This window comes from Syzygium oleosum, unplaced genomic scaffold (assembly GCF_021117445.2).
Source record: "Syzygium oleosum isolate NSW1041296 unplaced genomic scaffold, Sole_v2.1 Sole_v2.20, whole genome shotgun sequence".
Classification (NCBI taxonomy): Eukaryota; Viridiplantae; Streptophyta; class Magnoliopsida; order Myrtales; family Myrtaceae; genus Syzygium; species Syzygium oleosum.
The window spans coordinates 4,406,115-4,422,855 of record NW_026607504.1 but is presented as its reverse complement, the minus strand read 5'-3'; the positions used below and the strand labels follow the sequence as shown (position 1 = coordinate 4,422,855).

Here is a 16,741-nt window from a genome sequence, read left to right as displayed (position 1 = left end):
GCTGGTCCGGCCAAGGGGAGGAAGGAAAGAAAAAAAAAAAGAGAAAACATTTAAAAAAAATGATGACGTGAAAATTCCACGTAGAATCAGTAACGGCCATATTGGACGGAAAGTTAACGGTGGTAAATTCGGGATAAAAGTAAAAGTTTGGAGTTTTTTATGAGACAATAAAAAGTTTATGATATAATTGGGACAAAGTCTAGAGTTTGGTCCTCCCGATCCGGTTCTCGATTCTTGGGTGAGATTGAACCAGACCGGGAACCGATCACCCCTACCGGTGATGGGGCGACGACCCCAGTGGAGAGCCTGGATTTTTTCTTTTTTGTGTTTTTTTTTTTTTTAAGTTTTAGCCTTTTTTTCCTTTTTTGAAAAAAAAGACAAAAAGGAAAGAAAATCAAAAAAATAAAGGGCGAAAATTCCCTTAAGCAAGGTCAAACCATTAAGTTTACTTTAGACCCTTATTTGAAAAAATAAAGACACTTTGGATTCTTATTTGAAACAATTTATACTTCGGGCTCTTATTTGGAATTTTCCCATATCAGCCCAAGCACGTGCCCAGGCCTTTTTTTAACTCAAAAAAATAAATTTTAATTGAGAAAAATACAAAAAAACTAATTGATAAAATGTGATTTTTTAAAAATTGCACGAAATTGAAATTTTTTTTTTTGCAATACGAAGAACAATACTTTACACATTCAAAATATGAGGTAACAGTTACTAAAAAGTAAATGAAATTTGATACTAAGAACAATTCATTCCATATTCAAACAGGTAACTAAGCTCGTCCGACTTTAATCCTCGTGATCAAGACAGTGATCACAACACAAACAACAGATGGAATAAACAAAATGTTTGAGGAACTTTTGCAACATGGCCACCACCAACTGAATTCAGGAAGGAATCCCGTGAGAAGTTGGCCAAAGGAGTCAAAGCGCATCTCTTCCAAAGTACTCCTGAAAGCGTTCCTCTTCTTTGCAAAACTTGGACACCACTCCATATGTCTCTATCAAGAGTCTCGGATATCGTTTAGTGAAGTATATGTCCTGCCAAAACCATCGAACCCAATAACAGATTCGGTATGAGCCACAAGTTCACACAATCTGACATATGAAAAGATACTGAAAAAGCCTTGCATGCACTGTGCAGCTGCATAATGACCAACAATTTGAGACAGAGTACCTCAACTTTTTCTGAAACTTCTTGGTAGAGCTCCCAGTTATTTCGCACTGATTGCAACAAGTCTCTCACTCGGCTAAAGTCATTTCCATCCAAAACCAGTGGTGCAGTATTCTCCATTGCTCCCAGAAGATCTGAATTGGGTGCGGTATCAGCTTCCAGTATTATTCTATCGCTGGTGTCAACAAGAAAGGAAATTCTCTTCTCTAAGCTCCAAAAAAATGGATGGTGAAGCACCTCCGATGCCTTTGGCCTACTCATGAAATTAGAGTGATACAGGAAAATGGAAATTAAAAATGGTGACAAAATTCATCAAACAGAGTGATGCAAATTAAAGATTACACTCTCACCTCAATTTAGGAAGCGGGTTTAGCAAATGCAAAATTAAATCATGAGCTTCTGGCATGAATTCCACCGAGGACAGATCCATTTTGTTATTCCGAATATTGATGTCACGTTCTTCACCTTCACCAAATGGATGTCTTCCACCGGTAAGACAAAAAAACAACACAGAGCCTAAGCTGAACAAATCCATCGCTGATGTTTGACGCTCATTAAGAAGCTGCTCAGGTGCTCGCCATCCTGATGTTCCACAACCTGACATAAGAGATCACAAGATAAATATGATGGTTTCACCGGTCAATAAAGAGAGACAGTGGCATTAAATCTTCACAAACTTTACCACAATATAAAAAGCAATACAGAGAAACCATAATCTATAAAAATTGAGATTGGTCTAAGCACTTACAGGTGGCATGATATCCCAAGGAAAATTTATCCCATTTACTAATGCCTATATCAGAAAGCTTAGCAACTAACGGTTTCCCAGTGATCAAGATATTTTGAGGCTTTAAGTCCCTATGGATTATTTCCAAATAGTGCAAATGATTGAGTCCCGATACCACTTCCCTGCATCATAGTATAAAGTAGATATTATGACATAAACGATATAGAATCCGCCGTCGTATCAATCACAACACCGTGTGCATAAGATGATTCAGCAGAAGAAGTGACATTCCTATGGATCTAGAAAGGAAGCCGGATTACATTAGGCTAACCAGAGTCAAAGTGGCCTATTAATTTGCCGTATCATGCATACCCACATGAATGTAGCGTCAGCATATGCACTACAAATACATATCAGCACATCCACTACAAATACAAATCTGTGGCAGTCAGTGTCAGCATAAGCACTCCAAATACAAATCAATAAGCAGAGCAAGATAGTGAAGTTATCTTTTTATTCAAATCCAAATCATAAAAATTACCTTATCAGTTTCAGCAACAAAGGTGAGGGATGCCCATCAGTCCACAAGTTAACATCCTCCATCGTATCTCTAAGAGATTCCAAATTGTTTTTATATTTAATCATCGATGGTGGATAAGAGGCAGACAAATCTGAGTCTGAAAGTGCTACGACTAAATCATATAAACTGCAAGTACATCTCTCCAGCGCCAGATACAAGAAATCCAGATCAAAATTCGCTCCATAATACTCCACAATATTTGGATGAAGTGGGTAATGTGCCATCAAACGGTAAATCACGTCGAAGGAAACATTAAGATGACCCCGGATTAATCGCTTCACCGCAACAGGTAGTTCACCATAAAGGCCCTCGAAAACGGTGGTACCATTACTTCCCTTTCCCATCTCTTTCCTTGACATGAAGAGTTCACCACTCCTGCCCTCATTAATAATTACGATCCCCAATTGAATCGTAGTCCGTTCCTCTGCCGTCGGTATTTCGTCCATTCTCGTCCATGGAACAGCGCTTGCAATCTCCGGGTCATCGCCCCCCGAGAGGTCGAAACAGGGGCGAGGAGGAGAGGGGGAGAAGATGAGAGGGCGAGAGGTAGAGGAGGAGAGGTCGTCCGTCCCCGTTTCCGGCGTCGATGCTACGTCGTCGTCGTCGACTCTCTTCCTTTTGTCAGCCCTCCCTTCCCCGGGATCTGATTCGAGCGATGTAGCTAATCCCTCAGCCGTATTATGTGGAGGGCGCACAATGGAGTGGCCCTGGCCCTGGCCCTGGCCCACCGGGTCGTCGCCAAGGGGGAGGGGGGGAGAGGGCGAGAGTGGAAGAGGGCGAGAGGGAGAGGGAGAGGGCGAGGGCGAGGGGGAGAAGCTCGCTTCCGTCGTCGATACGTCGTCGACTCTCCTCCTTTTGTCACGCTTGCCTTCATTGGGATCTGATTCAGGCGAAGCTGATCTCTCAGCCATGGAGCGCTTACAAGCAGGTCGCTAGGGGGAGAGGGGTAGAAAGAGAAGGCGAGCTTACGTTAGGGTTTCGTTTTCCATTTTGTTTTCCTTTTATGTGGATCTCCTAACATAAAATAGAACGGCGGCGTTTGACAACGGCGGATGCGAGGAGGATCTAGAAAAATTTCTCCCACTCCCTTTCTCTTAGAGCGATTTCCTTTTTTCTTTTTTCTTTTTTTATCCTCCTTCTATGAGAACGTCGATCGATTTCTTCTAGAATCTTTAGATATATATTTCATGCAATCAATTTCCATTTGATGATGATTCAATGGTCATGATGCTTTGCTCGAGAGGGGCATCTAGATATGCGACATGGCACGATCATTTGGTAATTACAGAAAAGATTATTTGGTAATTATGGAGACAGCAATTTTGTGATGGCCGGCTTTATAGAAAAATAAGCGGAGCTTTGCTTTATGGTTGAGTTTTCGTATACATCACCTCTTTCAAGTACTTATCGTTTCAATTCCTGATTCCTACAAATTGACTCTTACAAAGAACTAAAAAGACAAAGAAAAACCCAAAAAAACAAAAAATAACCACCTGCAAATATAAAAAGAAAAATGATCAAAATCACATATATAAAAATCGGAAATTTTTTTGAAAGAAAAGTAAAGAAATTTTTACTTTTTCCAACGTGAAATTTTTTTGCTATCAATATGGTGGACAAGCGGAGGCCCACCCGATTGTTCTTAAATTATTTGGGCCGAGCCCACCTACCGGCCTTGATCAGGTGTAGTCGGCTTGCACGCGCTCGTCACGTGATAGACACTCCGTCTTCTTGCTCGATTGATTATTATGTCAATTCTCCAAAAGCATGGTAAGGTTTTGTGAGTTGATGGTCTTGTATATTGTCTCACCGGTGCAACATAGGGACCCGTTTATTTAGAAATAGAATGTTGGGGATGCTTGTGCATGTCAAATAGCTATCTAAATAATTCTTATGCTTGAGTTGTTGTTGGGGAAAAGTGACAAAAAAGTCATAAACCTTTGCTATTGGTGTCAATTTAGTCCTAAACCTTTTTTTGATGTCAATTCAGTCATAAACATTTTGCATTGGTCCCAATTCAATCCTAAACATTTTGTCTTTGTGCCAATTTAATCCTTCCGGCCAATTTTGGCCGAATTTTGCTGACGTGGATGCCGACCGGTTACCGGCACTGACGTGAACAACTTTTAATAATATTGTAATATTTTTTGAATTTTTATTTATTTTCTTCTTTTTTTTTCCTCTCCTCCCCCCTTCCTCCACCCAGCTGCCGGCGAGGCTCGACCTCGTCGGATGATCTGGCCTCGCCCTCGCGGCCATCCGGTGAGGGCGAGCCTCGCCATGGCTAGGCGAGGCCCGACCTCTCCGGATCTGGCGAGTTCGTGCCTCGCCCAGCCGCCGGCGAGGCTCGACCTCGCTAGATCCGGCGAGCTCCGACAATTCTTGCTCTCCGCTCAAAACTTGCCGAATGCGCTTTGGCAAGAAATCTTTTTTTACCCAGAAGAGAAGCATCAACTCCCAATGCTTTGCAGCAAATTAAAAGAAGGTAATTTTGGCCCCTTTCGGCATTTTATCATTGATGGATCATGCCATCATCAACTATAACAGAAACAAAAGCAATGCCCAGAAATGCTGGTGAGTATCTGAATTAAGGCAGACTAGGAACAAAGCCATTCTCTCTCTAGGACGAGCCAAAACACCTGAAATGAGGAAATCCCCATACCTCACCATTTATCAGCCATGTAGGGAAGCCTTCTATACCAACATTAGCACATTGCTTGGCTATTTTAGTTCCTTTCTTGTATCAATCAGGAAAGCATTCCACATAGTCCAATATCTTTGCTGCCTCACACCCAAACATATTAATGCGAATCTGTTGAGGAGTAATCTTTGCTTTACCGACAATTTCATTAGCATTGTGTCGGCTATGACTAAGTTCATAGCTGGTCACAACAGCATGTTCACTAACAAAAAAAGAGACGCTCCTCTATTCTACTTCTCCATGATCCACTCAAAAGCCAAACCGACAATAAGATAGACGGTACACGTTTCTGTAAAGTATATCCTCTTCTACAATTTGCAAAGACTATTAGTTCTAACCTATATTCTGAACTTCAGACGTTCTATGTCAGATCAATTTGAAGAAGATGGGCACTCGAGTTTCTCTAATGCCCACGCCACGATTCCATAGGATAAGACAGATTAAATAGACACTGAAGAGGACCAGTCACCTGCTTTTGTTCCAAATAGTGAGAGCACCAAAAAGCACCAAACATTTTTGCACCCATAGGGTGCAAATGCCTTTGCAAGAGAAGCAGCAAATGTGCTCGATGGCATTGTAATCTCGATTTTGAAAAATGGTAGTTCCGTTTCAGCAAAACTGCTCACATAAAGAACAGAAGAGATAGTAGCATCAGGCAAATGCATGCCCCCCAATACGAATTCGGTATAATTTGTCCTAAAATTCAAAAGAGATTTATGGTGGTTATTACAGAAGAAATTTACAAGCGAAGCTTTTCTATTGCAATTCCTTCCAAGAAACACAATGTATCTCAACGATCAATAGAGTGAATTGACATTAAATAATGCTCCATTTAGCTTAGCCAAAAAAATCGCATGTACGACACACTATGCAGATGGAATGGAGACTAATGGACGATGCACAGTTACCTTCAAGGGCCCGATCGAAAAACTACCACCAAGCTCGCCATGCATATGTAACGGTCCAAAAGTTTTAAGGTTAAATGTTACCCAACACAACCGATTGAGCCTCGACATCTTCCAAGAATCTTTCTCGAGTGCTCCAGAACCTTGTTGAGGGTAATATAGGGAATGTACACAAGGGCATTCTAGAGTATTCAACGGAGGTAAAATGGAAAATATATTTGTATTCTAGACGCTTGTCATCAATCTATACCGTTAAATTGGGTTAGAGATCAACGGTTGTAATAAGGATGTCCTCTCCCTGTACTCACTCTGAAACAAAATTAAAAGTTTAGATCGACTTAGGAAGAATCTCCTAAGTTAATAATATGGTATTTGTTGATGTTTATTTATTAATTTGGAAATTCTATATTCATATTATTGTTTACATATAGAAGGATATACATATATTTTAATAATATGTTAATGATGTTTATGTTTAAAGTTGTGTGTCCTGTAAGTAGGAGGATGGCCATGTCATTTCCCAGGGACGTGACGATTCTAATTTCGAAAAAACCTCCAAGAGAAAGAGAAGCGTAAATCTAGAAAGAACAACATATAATGTTGGGGGTATGATCCAAGATTTTGGGAATGTGGTTAAAAATGAAGAGAAAGCATAAATCTAGAAATAACAACGCTTGGGGATGATAAAACATTTTGGACGTGTGGTTAAAAATATGGGGAATAATTCTCCTTGTGATGGTGCATCATGCCAGGAAATCGGAAAACCACATCAAAATGTGGTTCATAATCATGGCTTTACCTATTTCAAGGAATTCGGATTTGTTGTTCAAGAGTATATAATTGAAGCACTTTGAGCTTCTTCAGATTTCATTACTTCGTTGATGATGCACTGTCAGTTGCAGTTCAAAAGAGAAAACAATCATCTTTAAGGATTAGGATGCGAGACGTTCAGTTGTGGACAGCTGATGATGATCCCCCGTTGCTGAAACTGATAGATGTAATTTTTATGTTTTGACTTCCCATAAAGTTGCAAAGGAAGACCCACTGTAATACTTGCTTTCAAAATTCAGTAAAGATGTTTTAAAAGCAAATTGGAACTTCGCTCTTGTGACCAAAAAAAAATGCTGTTTCGAAAAAAGTTTATAAATCCTAAAGGGTTTCTAGTTTCAGATATTTTTGCATGTCATTTCTTTGATTTTTCGCAAACTGTATTGGCTATGATAGGTGAGATTGACGTGTTGTACAAATGCAGAGTAAGAGATGCTGCACCATAGTAATTAGGAAAGAACTTTCATATGTTTTTGGTTGCTGCTGCCGGAGGCTGGCAACGGCGAGGAAAGAAGGAAACAAAGAAAGACCACAAACAAAGGAAACCATCACAAGACTATTAGAAATCAAAGCAAGATGCCCAAAGCCAAATAAAAGAGTACAACACAGAAGCGATCTAATAGTGACATTGTATTGAAATCCTCGGATAGGGTTGTAACTAAGAATGAATAGTTCATGACTTGATGAAATACATGTCAATTAGATTTGTGCGTATGATCAAATTTGTGGCAATAATTCATCGTGTCCTAAAACCCTCAAAATTGGTTGCTCACTAAGCATCAAATATTATATGCGCCACGCTATTGGATATGGGAATTAGTAAATGCCTTCATGCACATAAATTTTCCTTGGGAAATCCTGCCGTACAATCCCCTGCGAAAAATTCGATCTTCTACTCTCGTTTTAAATTTTTGATTTACCTTTGCTTCAGTAGATATAGCTTGATAGTTTGGATGACAAATTGAGAAAGTTCTCTTAGCTAAAGAGACAGTCGGACAAGAAAAGAAAAGAGATGATCTCTACTTTCTCTATGGATGTTCGGGAGTTCGAGGTTTTGCCAGACAATTCTCCTATTTGCGCGATAGGGTTTTGGTGATTGGTTTGGTAGGATCATGGCATTTTTTAGGTTGTTTTCTTTCCCGGAGTTCTTAAAGTTCAAGCTGGTGCTAGACATGCTGATGCCCTGCATGAGCGCCAATAAGTATTTACTGTAAATGATTTTAGGTAACTTTTGAACATGGTTTTGTGAAAATATAAGAGATTGCCTCGGAATTCCTCGAACTCCCGAGCGCGTCTCTTTTGCATAAAAAGTAAAATGAAGATAGTACTCCCCATTTGTCGTCCAAATTTATCAAAGAACATGATATCTACTGAAGCAAATGTAAATCAAAGATCCTAAAACGAGAGGAGAAGAGGGGAATTTTTCAGTAGGCAATTTGTTTACTCTGAGAAGGGAGCCCTCCTGGCTAGATCTAGAGATGCAAAGAGATAATTTCACGAGCTCGCTCTGGATAAAAAAATGTGGTTAACATTCAATGCTCTGTTTCAATTACGCGAAATTTCAATAAGTTTGCTAGGGATGACTCGCTGAGACAAACTCTGGGTCTGTTATGGACCAATTGATCCCAATAGTTTGATCTAGAGCCCGCACATTGGATGGTCAAGCTCGCTTGACTCATGGTGGACCCGATTTAGACAAAATTCCCCCCTTTCTCAAGGGGAGGCTCGAGGAGCGAATTAAGACGTCGCAATCTCTCAGGCCTTGAATCTTTGCCCTGGACCAGCAAGTTGAAGCCGCCTCCGCCTCCAATGGTAATGTCATTGCCTCCTCCATGCTATGTGATGTTTAGAGAGAGAGAGAGAGAGTGCCTACACTAGCTGGACAAGCTCTTAAAACAGAGTTATTTTCACGGGAACTTCGTTCGCTCTCGACATCTTATAAAATCTTTCAACTGCTTATAAATTGGAAGAGATATCTAATACAAATTTTGATCCATAGTATTTGCAATGAATATCGAATGCCTAATATAGAGATTACACGTCTTCAAAATGTTCCATGATTTAGGCTAGTTAATTTCCCGATGGACAAATTTCTCAAACACAATTCTAACATTTAAGGAGGAAAAAAAGATTATTGTCATGATTTATATAAAAACAATATCTCGAGTATTAAAAATATGTTGATTTTTAGCGAAAAAAATATATATATATCTTGAGTTAGAATTTTGAATCATCGTGATACACTAGCAAACCCTTATCTCCATCTCTGCTCACCTTCTCAACTTCAATCGGTCCTAAAACTAGGAGATTATAATGATGAAATTGCACAAGTCATAACAATCCCCTCAATTATTTTATGAGTATTTATACGTACGTACGTACGCATGTATGTATATAATCGTTCGTTCGTTCACGTGGACGCATCTTTCGTGCAAAAGGGGTGCACGGTATGGACGAGGATGCGCCCCCACCTGACTCGGCCATTGACGATCCACAAGATCACGCCGCGGAACACGACGGCAGATCCCACCAACAAGCGACCGAATCGCACTGGCCCCCAGAAATGGAAGATGCTTTCGCATATTCGTGTCTCGTCCGACATCTCCTCCCTCGCTCTCTCCCTCTCTCTCTCCATAATCACATCCCTCGCACTTGTCGTCTCGCGTATGAATGCACCGGCCCGTTTCACGCACCGTTCGCCTTTGCACTGACCTCACTTCACGGACGAGAGAGCACACGGTTCGAGCAAAGAGAAGGAGCAAAGATGTGCGTGGTCCTGTCTCGGGCCGAGCAAGAACAGCTGATCGAGAAGCTCCAGGTCTTCAAGATCAAGGGCCGGGACAAGCGCGGCCGCAAGATCCTCCGCATCGTCGGAAAGTTCTTCCCAGGTAAAAAGATCCCCCCGTCGTCTAGTTCGGGCACTTGACGAAGTCCGAGAATGTGATTGTTTCTCGTCGAACGTAACGCTGGAAAACTTTGATTCCCGGCATGCATCTTCAGTTGTCGCTAGACTGTTCACATCTAGATAGGAAATTGGATCTTTGCAACGACACAAGGTCATGGTTAATTCAATCGCGAGAACTAAGAGCTACTGGAAGCTTACTGATTACGATCGGTTTCTGCGACGCGCGAGCGAGAGATTTAACTGGTGTAATGTTGGTTGGTGTTGATCATCAGCTCGATTCCTGAGCGCCGAGGTATTGAACGAGTACCTGGAGGAGAAGATCTATCCGAGGCTGAGCAAGAAGCGGTTCAGCGTGGTGTACGTGCACAGCGAAGTCCAGAGGAGCGACAATTTCCCCGGGTTCTCGGCCCTCCGATCCATCTACGACTCGATCCCAGCCCAGATCAAGGACAACCTCGAGACCGTCCACTTCGTCCATCCCGGCCTCCAGGCCCGCCTCTTCTTCGCCACCTTCGGCCGCCTTCTCTTCACCGGCGGGTGAGTAACGAACCGGAATACATTCCGGTCATGTCCAGTGGACGTCGAATCGGTTTTGAATCCAATCTGCATTGCGTTTTCGAATGAAACACGAACAATTTGACTGCTAAGTGAAAGACGAAAGACAAGGGACACACCAGCTCCTAACACGGGTTGGTTACTGTTGTCCCGTGGCAGGTTGTACGGGAAGCTGAACTACGTGAGCCGGCTCGACCTGCTGTGGGAGCACGTGAGGAGGGGCGAGATCGAGATCCCGGAGTTCGCGAAGGAGCACGACGAGGATCTGCAGTGCCGTCCGATGATGGACTACGGCTTGGAGAGTGACCACGCTCGGGTCCACGGCGCGCCCGTGGCGGATTCGACCGTGTCCATGTACTCCATGCGGTGTATCTCATGATCGTAACCGTGTCGTGCCATAATAAGCAATGGTAGATTTCCATAAGTAATAATAACAACAATTCTCCCGATCCCGATCCCGATCCCAATCCCGATCCTATTTCCTAAGGCTATAGGAGGAGACCAGTTCTTCTACATTTATCCCTCGTCCTCATCTCCAATTTCCCTAATTATATTCTATGCGATCGTTACATCGCATAACAGTGACAATGGAGTATAATCGAGCAATCACTATTCCCCGCATGCCATGGATTTCATTTTAATTAGCGCCACGGTTATATTATTGTCAACCGTCACGCGAAAAATTCCCTGTAATAATTTAAATCACGACTCCTATTCATTGGATACTCTACTAAAAAGAGAACCCACGCACCCCTCTCATTCTCCACGGCCCTGCATGAGTGCCTTGATTTGGCCTTATCCAGCTCATATTCTATGGCCGTGTTGGTCAAGCACACGTCAATGTAAGGTAGGGGTATTTTGAAATTTTGAAAATTTTCTTATTGTGTAATTTTTAGATGATGACATTCTATTCATGTCTACTCGTGCTGGAATAAATAATAATATTATTTATCCAAATTTCTTATAACGATATATCCAGATTAGGAGCCGATGTTGCCTCCATGGCTGTGAGACTCGACGCACGTGAGGCGCCATCGAGACCGGCATCAGGTTGAGAGAGGCGGATTGGGGAAAAGACTGTGAGAAGACTGCTGACAAGCGACGGTGGCCAGGTTGAATGGTGCGGCGCTATACTGCCGGAGGGGACAGCGGGAGAGGAGGCGTGGTGGTCGGTCCGGCGCGAGGCGGCAAAGGGGGGTCAAGAGGAGAAAGGTAGAGAAGAGGGAGCTTGCGTGCTAGGGTTTGGTGGGACTTGGATTAGGTGTGGTTAGATCAATAATTGGTTGAACATGAGTCACGATTGCATGGACCAGACAAATCAATGGGTCGCGATGGGGACAGCCTGTCTGCATCCAAACCTAGTGTCCCAGTCAGAAAAAACCTAAATTATTCGATGGAGTGATAAAAAAAGTCAAATTTATAACCTTATCAATTGGCCTTTCTTTCCTTTACGCGTGGGTAATTTACAAAATTCCAAGCAAGTCAAGATAAAAGAGAAGAAGGAAAAGATTCATCAATTATCATGCGCATGCACATGACCGTATGGCCTTCCTTAACCTCTCCTCTTTTAGGGATGTCTGCATACTTCACCTCATCAAGTCTTTGAAAGAAATCGAGAGACAAGTACTAAAAGAAGTAATAAAAAAGTCCTTGATGCTTAAGCTTCTCTTGGATTTGAGGAGAAAAATACTTTAAAAATATTTTAAATTTATTACACTTATATCAATTCAATCTTAAATATTTTAATTATATCAATTCAATCCTAAACATTTTTTTACGTTTCGCCAATTGAACCTATCCTGTCAATTTAATCCAGAAATTATTGATGCAAACACTGGTCATCCTGTATGACATAGCAGACGCTGATGTATACATTTTTTAAATAATTTTTTTGGTTCTTCTTTTCTTTTGTTTACCTTTTTTTATTGAAAGCCCACTCTCGCCGACCACAAGCGAGGGCCAGGATGCCTTTGTCAGCAATGGGCGAGGGCGTCATGGCCCTCACCAAATCTGGGTGAGGGATAGCGTGCCCTCACTTTGGCCAACAAAGGCATCCGGGCCCTCACCTTGGCCCTTACCGGCCACAGCGAGGGCATTGAAAAAAAAAGTAAGAAAAAAAAGAAAAATTCAAAAAAATATTTTATAAAAAAAAACGTCAATATTAGTATCGATCGTGTCACGTAGGACTGTCAATGTCTATGTTAGCGATTTTCAACTTAAATTCACCAGATGAATCTAATTGACAAAATGTGAAAAGGTTTCGGATTAAATCGACACAATTAAAAGATTTGGGACTGAATTGATACAAATACAATAAGTTTAGAATCTTTGTGGTACTTTTCCCAAGATTGAGCTAGCCGGCTTTGCATTCACAAACTCGAACGAGGAGCTGATCACGCTCACATGGGGGAAGGCAGGGCGCTCAAAGGGCTGAAAATGGAGAGGACGTTGCCCGAGCGTTCGCCTTGTGCATGCTTCTAGTTCCTGATCGAAGGAAATCGGTCCGTGAAGACCAAGGTGGGACACGATCTGGCTTGTCTCGTAGCTTTGGGACGCAAAAGTCCAAGGAAACTTCCCACCAAAATAAGAGAAACTTGGGGATCAAAGTTGGGCCGACGATGAGCTACACGCTCGTGGGTACCAAAGTGAAGTCCTTTCGAGGAAAAAACAGGAGAAAGGAGCGACGGCATCACCTTTGACCATTTCTTCTTGTTGGTGACCAATAGATAATTTTAGTTTCGTTTCGTTGAAAACAAAGCTCTACTATGATTTTCTTTATTTCATGAAAAATAAAATTTTTAAATTTTTTCTTTATTACTTTTTTATTTTTGTAAGTAATTCAGATAATTATTTTTTTAAATCATTTATTTTTTACAAAACAAACGAATCGCATTTCGAGCAGGAATGTCGCCCAACATTCCAAAACTAGCCGTCGCCTCATCAATTGTTGAAGATGCAAAAAAAAAAAAATTAATTTTGAGTTTTTTTTTATCGGATTTTAATTTAGAGTTGGGTTAAATGAATAAATGGACAAGCTACATAAAACACAAATTGATTTTTCTTCTCCTCTTTCGAGGTCGAAGGCTACAGCCAACCCTGGCGGGGGGCTGTCGCGGCAAGGAGGTGGTGGAAGGGAGAGATGCGGGCTGGGGCGCTCATGAACGCGGGGGGGCCTGCTGGGTGTCGTCCTCGGTCGGAGGGGAGGTGCTGGGTTGCCCGACGACACGGTGGCGCTCGGACGGAGGTGGGGCTGCGCCGGCCGCGTGTGCCGATGGGTCCTGTGGTCGCGGCGATGGGCGATGGCAAGGTGATCGAGCCCGGTCAAAGTCAACTCATTTTTATCATATAAGCAACAAAGTCCCTTATTCCTTATTATATAATAATATAACGGAAAGCAAAATAAAGTAAGCCACCAGTCACGACTGCTCATCTCCTACACCGCCCCTGTTCCTGGTCCTCTGTCTCTACCTGCAAGATGGAGAACACAGTCCCATGGTCCGATCTCCCCAAGGAGCTCTGGTGGATGATCGCGAAGCGGCTCGACACCCCCACCGACGTCCGCCGATTCCGCAGCGTCTGCTCTTCCTGGCGCTCCCTGATCCCTCCGCTCCCCCACCACAACAACCCTCCTCTGTTCCCCCTGAAGCTCCCTCTCCGGCCGAGCCAAAAGCACGCCTTCGTCACTCAGTCCACGCTCTACCGCCTCCAGCCGCCGGAGGAATCCGGCCCGGCCTTTGGCTGGCTGGTCAAGCTCGAAGAATCCGGGGAGCCGGACCGTCCGCTCCGCCTCCTGAGTCCGCTCTCGAAGCAGCCCATCAAGTACAAGCCCGGTTCCTTTCCTAACGTGTTGAACACTTTGGACTTCAGGGTCACTGAGGTTGCTAAAGAGTACGCCGTCGAGGTCGATGACGGGGTCAATTTGCGCCGTGTGGCGAAGGTAGCTTTGTTCCCCGATTCGGCGTGGGCCGATGCAGGGGAGTGTACGGTAGTTGGGATTCTTGAAGGAGGGAAATTGGGGTATTGGAGATATGGGGATGAGGATTGGAGTGTGATTGAAGGCCAAGGTTGTCATTTTGATGATGTCATGATCTACAAAGGGCAGTTCTATGCTGTGGATGGGCTTGGGACCGTGTCGTGGATCGACCCGTCTTTTCGGGTCGTGCAGTTCTCGCCACCCATGTGTGGCGGTGGCGACAGGAAGCACCTGGTGGAGTCGGGTGGCGACCTCTACGTGGTGGACCGGTACCTTGAGGGGAGCGGTGTGACGAGGTACCGGAATAACCGGGAGGTCGGCAAGGAGACGGTTAGGTTTAGAGTGTATAGGTTGGATCAAGAATGGGGCAAATGGGATGAAGTGAGGAGGCTCGGTGATGTGGCCCTGTTTCTGGGTGATCACAGTTGCTTCACAGTGTCTGTGCAAGAGTTTGGTGGGTGCATTGGGAACTGCATTTACTTCACTGAGTTGAATGATTTATATGGTGCTAAAGTTCATGTCTTTTGCATGGAGGACCATAGCATCAAGAGGGCGGCGTTCTCGCCGGATTACTTGAGGATCCTGTGGCCGCCTCCGGCTTGGATCAGCCCCAGCCCATGCCCCCTGGATCCGAAAACTATTTGGCCAGTTTTCTAGTTCGATCTGGAACGGTTTCGATTTCGAGCCGAATTGGGTTTGTAATTCGATTTCGAGTATGAATGAAAAGTGAAGTTGTAATCGCTTCGTGAGATATTGAGAATCCATATTCTGTTGACTTGCTGAATTTCCTTATGCCTTGGTATGCTCTGCACATTAGTACCTTATTTATTCCAAATTGACCGAAAAATTGGGGGTTATCACTTATCAGACAGAAAACTCTTTACGAGCAGAGAATGCTTAATGCAGACAATTGCTCGCTACTGGAAAGACATAGCGGAGATGGGTCGGGGGAAATATCATGTAGTTATCCTCAATTTTCTACCATGATCAACATTATAAGCAGATGCGGATGGAGTGATGGTTTGGAGTATCACTCATGAGCACGCACGGCGAAGGAAAAATCATGGAAGAAGTCTAGAGAACAACACACGGGCGACTCGGTCGCCATCCGAGCCGCCCGTGCCTCCTGGACCGGAAACATATGAAGCCGGTTTTCTAGTGAGTTTCGGGACACAGTCAATTCCGAGAAGATTTCCTCTTGTAATTAGGTCTGAGGGAATTTGTAACTGGTTTGTGAAAGAAAAGGAATCATAACATGTAGTCTGCCAGTTGTGACTTGTGAGATAATGGGAAATTTCTATCCTGGTAGCTTCCTCAATTTCATCACGCATCTGTTCCAAACTCGGCAACTGGATCCAAACTGATTGATAACACTGAAAAGTTGCACAACTTGAAAGCGAGACCGTATCGCGGTCACGGAGAAGTGTTGGGTTATAACGTGTAATTTTCCTCATTTTCATACCATGATCAATGTAATAAGCAGTTACAAATTGGGGTTGGATGCGTCTCAGCTCCGGAATTTTTGACTTCTTATTTATAGAAGCTTGAGCTCGACTTGATCCTTCTGCTTTTCTTTTATGCCTCTCTCTTCTCTTTTCTTTTTACTGTAAGAAGGTGTGTTTGATGATTGATTATGTGTTTCTGTCAAGTACAATGAATTATTGTTAAAGAACGATCGAGATCGCAATGCAAAGTTGAGGTTAGTGACCTTGTAAATCTAAGTGGCCTTCTGTACTGAGTAAAGTTGGAGACCACTTTCAGCTGTTAATTCGGTTTCATCCATGAGAATCTAATTTCTTCTGCCACTCTACCCCTTTTAGACCCACGTGCATCTCATCCGTGGCCATAATGACCACCTTTTGCATCTCAATTTGGGTAAGCTTGAGATTCTGAATCTCTTGCTTCTAGTGGTTGATTCACAAACGTTGTTTTGATGCACACAATACTCTAAATGCAGAATTGAATCACAAAATTAATAATTTCCACGATCCAAAAGTCAAATTCACTTTTAAGAATAGTGCCATCACTCTTAATAAAATGAGTACAACTTAGGCTCGCTTTAATCTAACTCAAATTTAGGGATAAAGATTAGTCTCTAACGATCGATGGCCAATTAAGATATCAAATTAGACTTCAAATCAAAGATAAACAGATTCTAATATACCTTGAAATCTCAAAAAAATTTCTAAAATTCGAATTACTGAGACGATGCACGAGCAAAATTGGAAAACTGAAAATGCAATGGCAGAGATATTTTATTGAGAATTTGAAGTACGAAGGGGAAGTAGAAAGCTTACAACACTCAACTTAAAAGCTTTTACCCTCAAAGACGTATACCGTACTTAGGGAATATAATCTGAGCCGATTTGAAATTCAAAACCTACGTGAAGA

At 42.8% G+C, this 16,741-nt stretch overlaps 3 protein-coding genes across 4 annotated transcripts; 2 read left to right on the top strand and 1 right to left on the bottom strand.

The window, feature by feature from the left end:
- Positions 1–745: 745 nt before the first annotated feature.
- On the bottom strand, positions 746–3,457 carry LOC115667386 (serine/threonine-protein kinase/endoribonuclease IRE1a-like). Its single transcript, XM_056320310.1, has 5 exons — positions 2,445–3,457; positions 1,925–2,085; positions 1,527–1,773; positions 1,180–1,429; positions 746–1,043 (listed from the first exon to the last, which is right to left on the bottom strand). Exons 1-5 carry the CDS (start codon positions 3,392–3,394, stop codon positions 927–929), a joined length of 1,725 nt encoding a protein of 574 aa, XP_056176285.1. The 5' UTR covers positions 3,395–3,457; the 3' UTR covers positions 746–926.
- A 5,900-nt stretch (positions 3,458–9,357) lies between these two features.
- LOC130140657 (uncharacterized) lies at positions 9,358–10,872 on the top strand. Its single transcript, XM_056320588.1, has 3 exons — positions 9,358–9,805; positions 10,095–10,359; positions 10,537–10,872. The coding sequence occupies exons 1-3, from the start codon at positions 9,367–9,369 to the stop codon at positions 10,754–10,756; spliced, it is 924 nt and encodes a 307-aa protein (XP_056176563.1). The 5' UTR covers positions 9,358–9,366; the 3' UTR covers positions 10,757–10,872.
- A 2,890-nt stretch (positions 10,873–13,762) lies between these two features.
- On the top strand, positions 13,763–15,134 carry LOC130140626 (putative F-box protein At1g65770). 2 transcript variants are annotated; one of them, XM_056320543.1, is made up of 2 exons: positions 13,763–14,804; positions 14,893–15,134. In XM_056320543.1, exons 1-2 carry the CDS (start codon positions 13,853–13,855, stop codon positions 14,925–14,927), a joined length of 987 nt encoding a protein of 328 aa, XP_056176518.1. In that variant the 5' UTR covers positions 13,763–13,852; the 3' UTR covers positions 14,928–15,134. The 2 variants fall into 2 exon arrangements, with proteins under 2 accessions (XP_056176518.1, XP_056176517.1); XM_056320542.1 differs by having other exon boundaries at positions 13,763–15,134.
- The last annotated feature ends 1,607 nt before the right edge of the window (positions 15,135–16,741 follow it).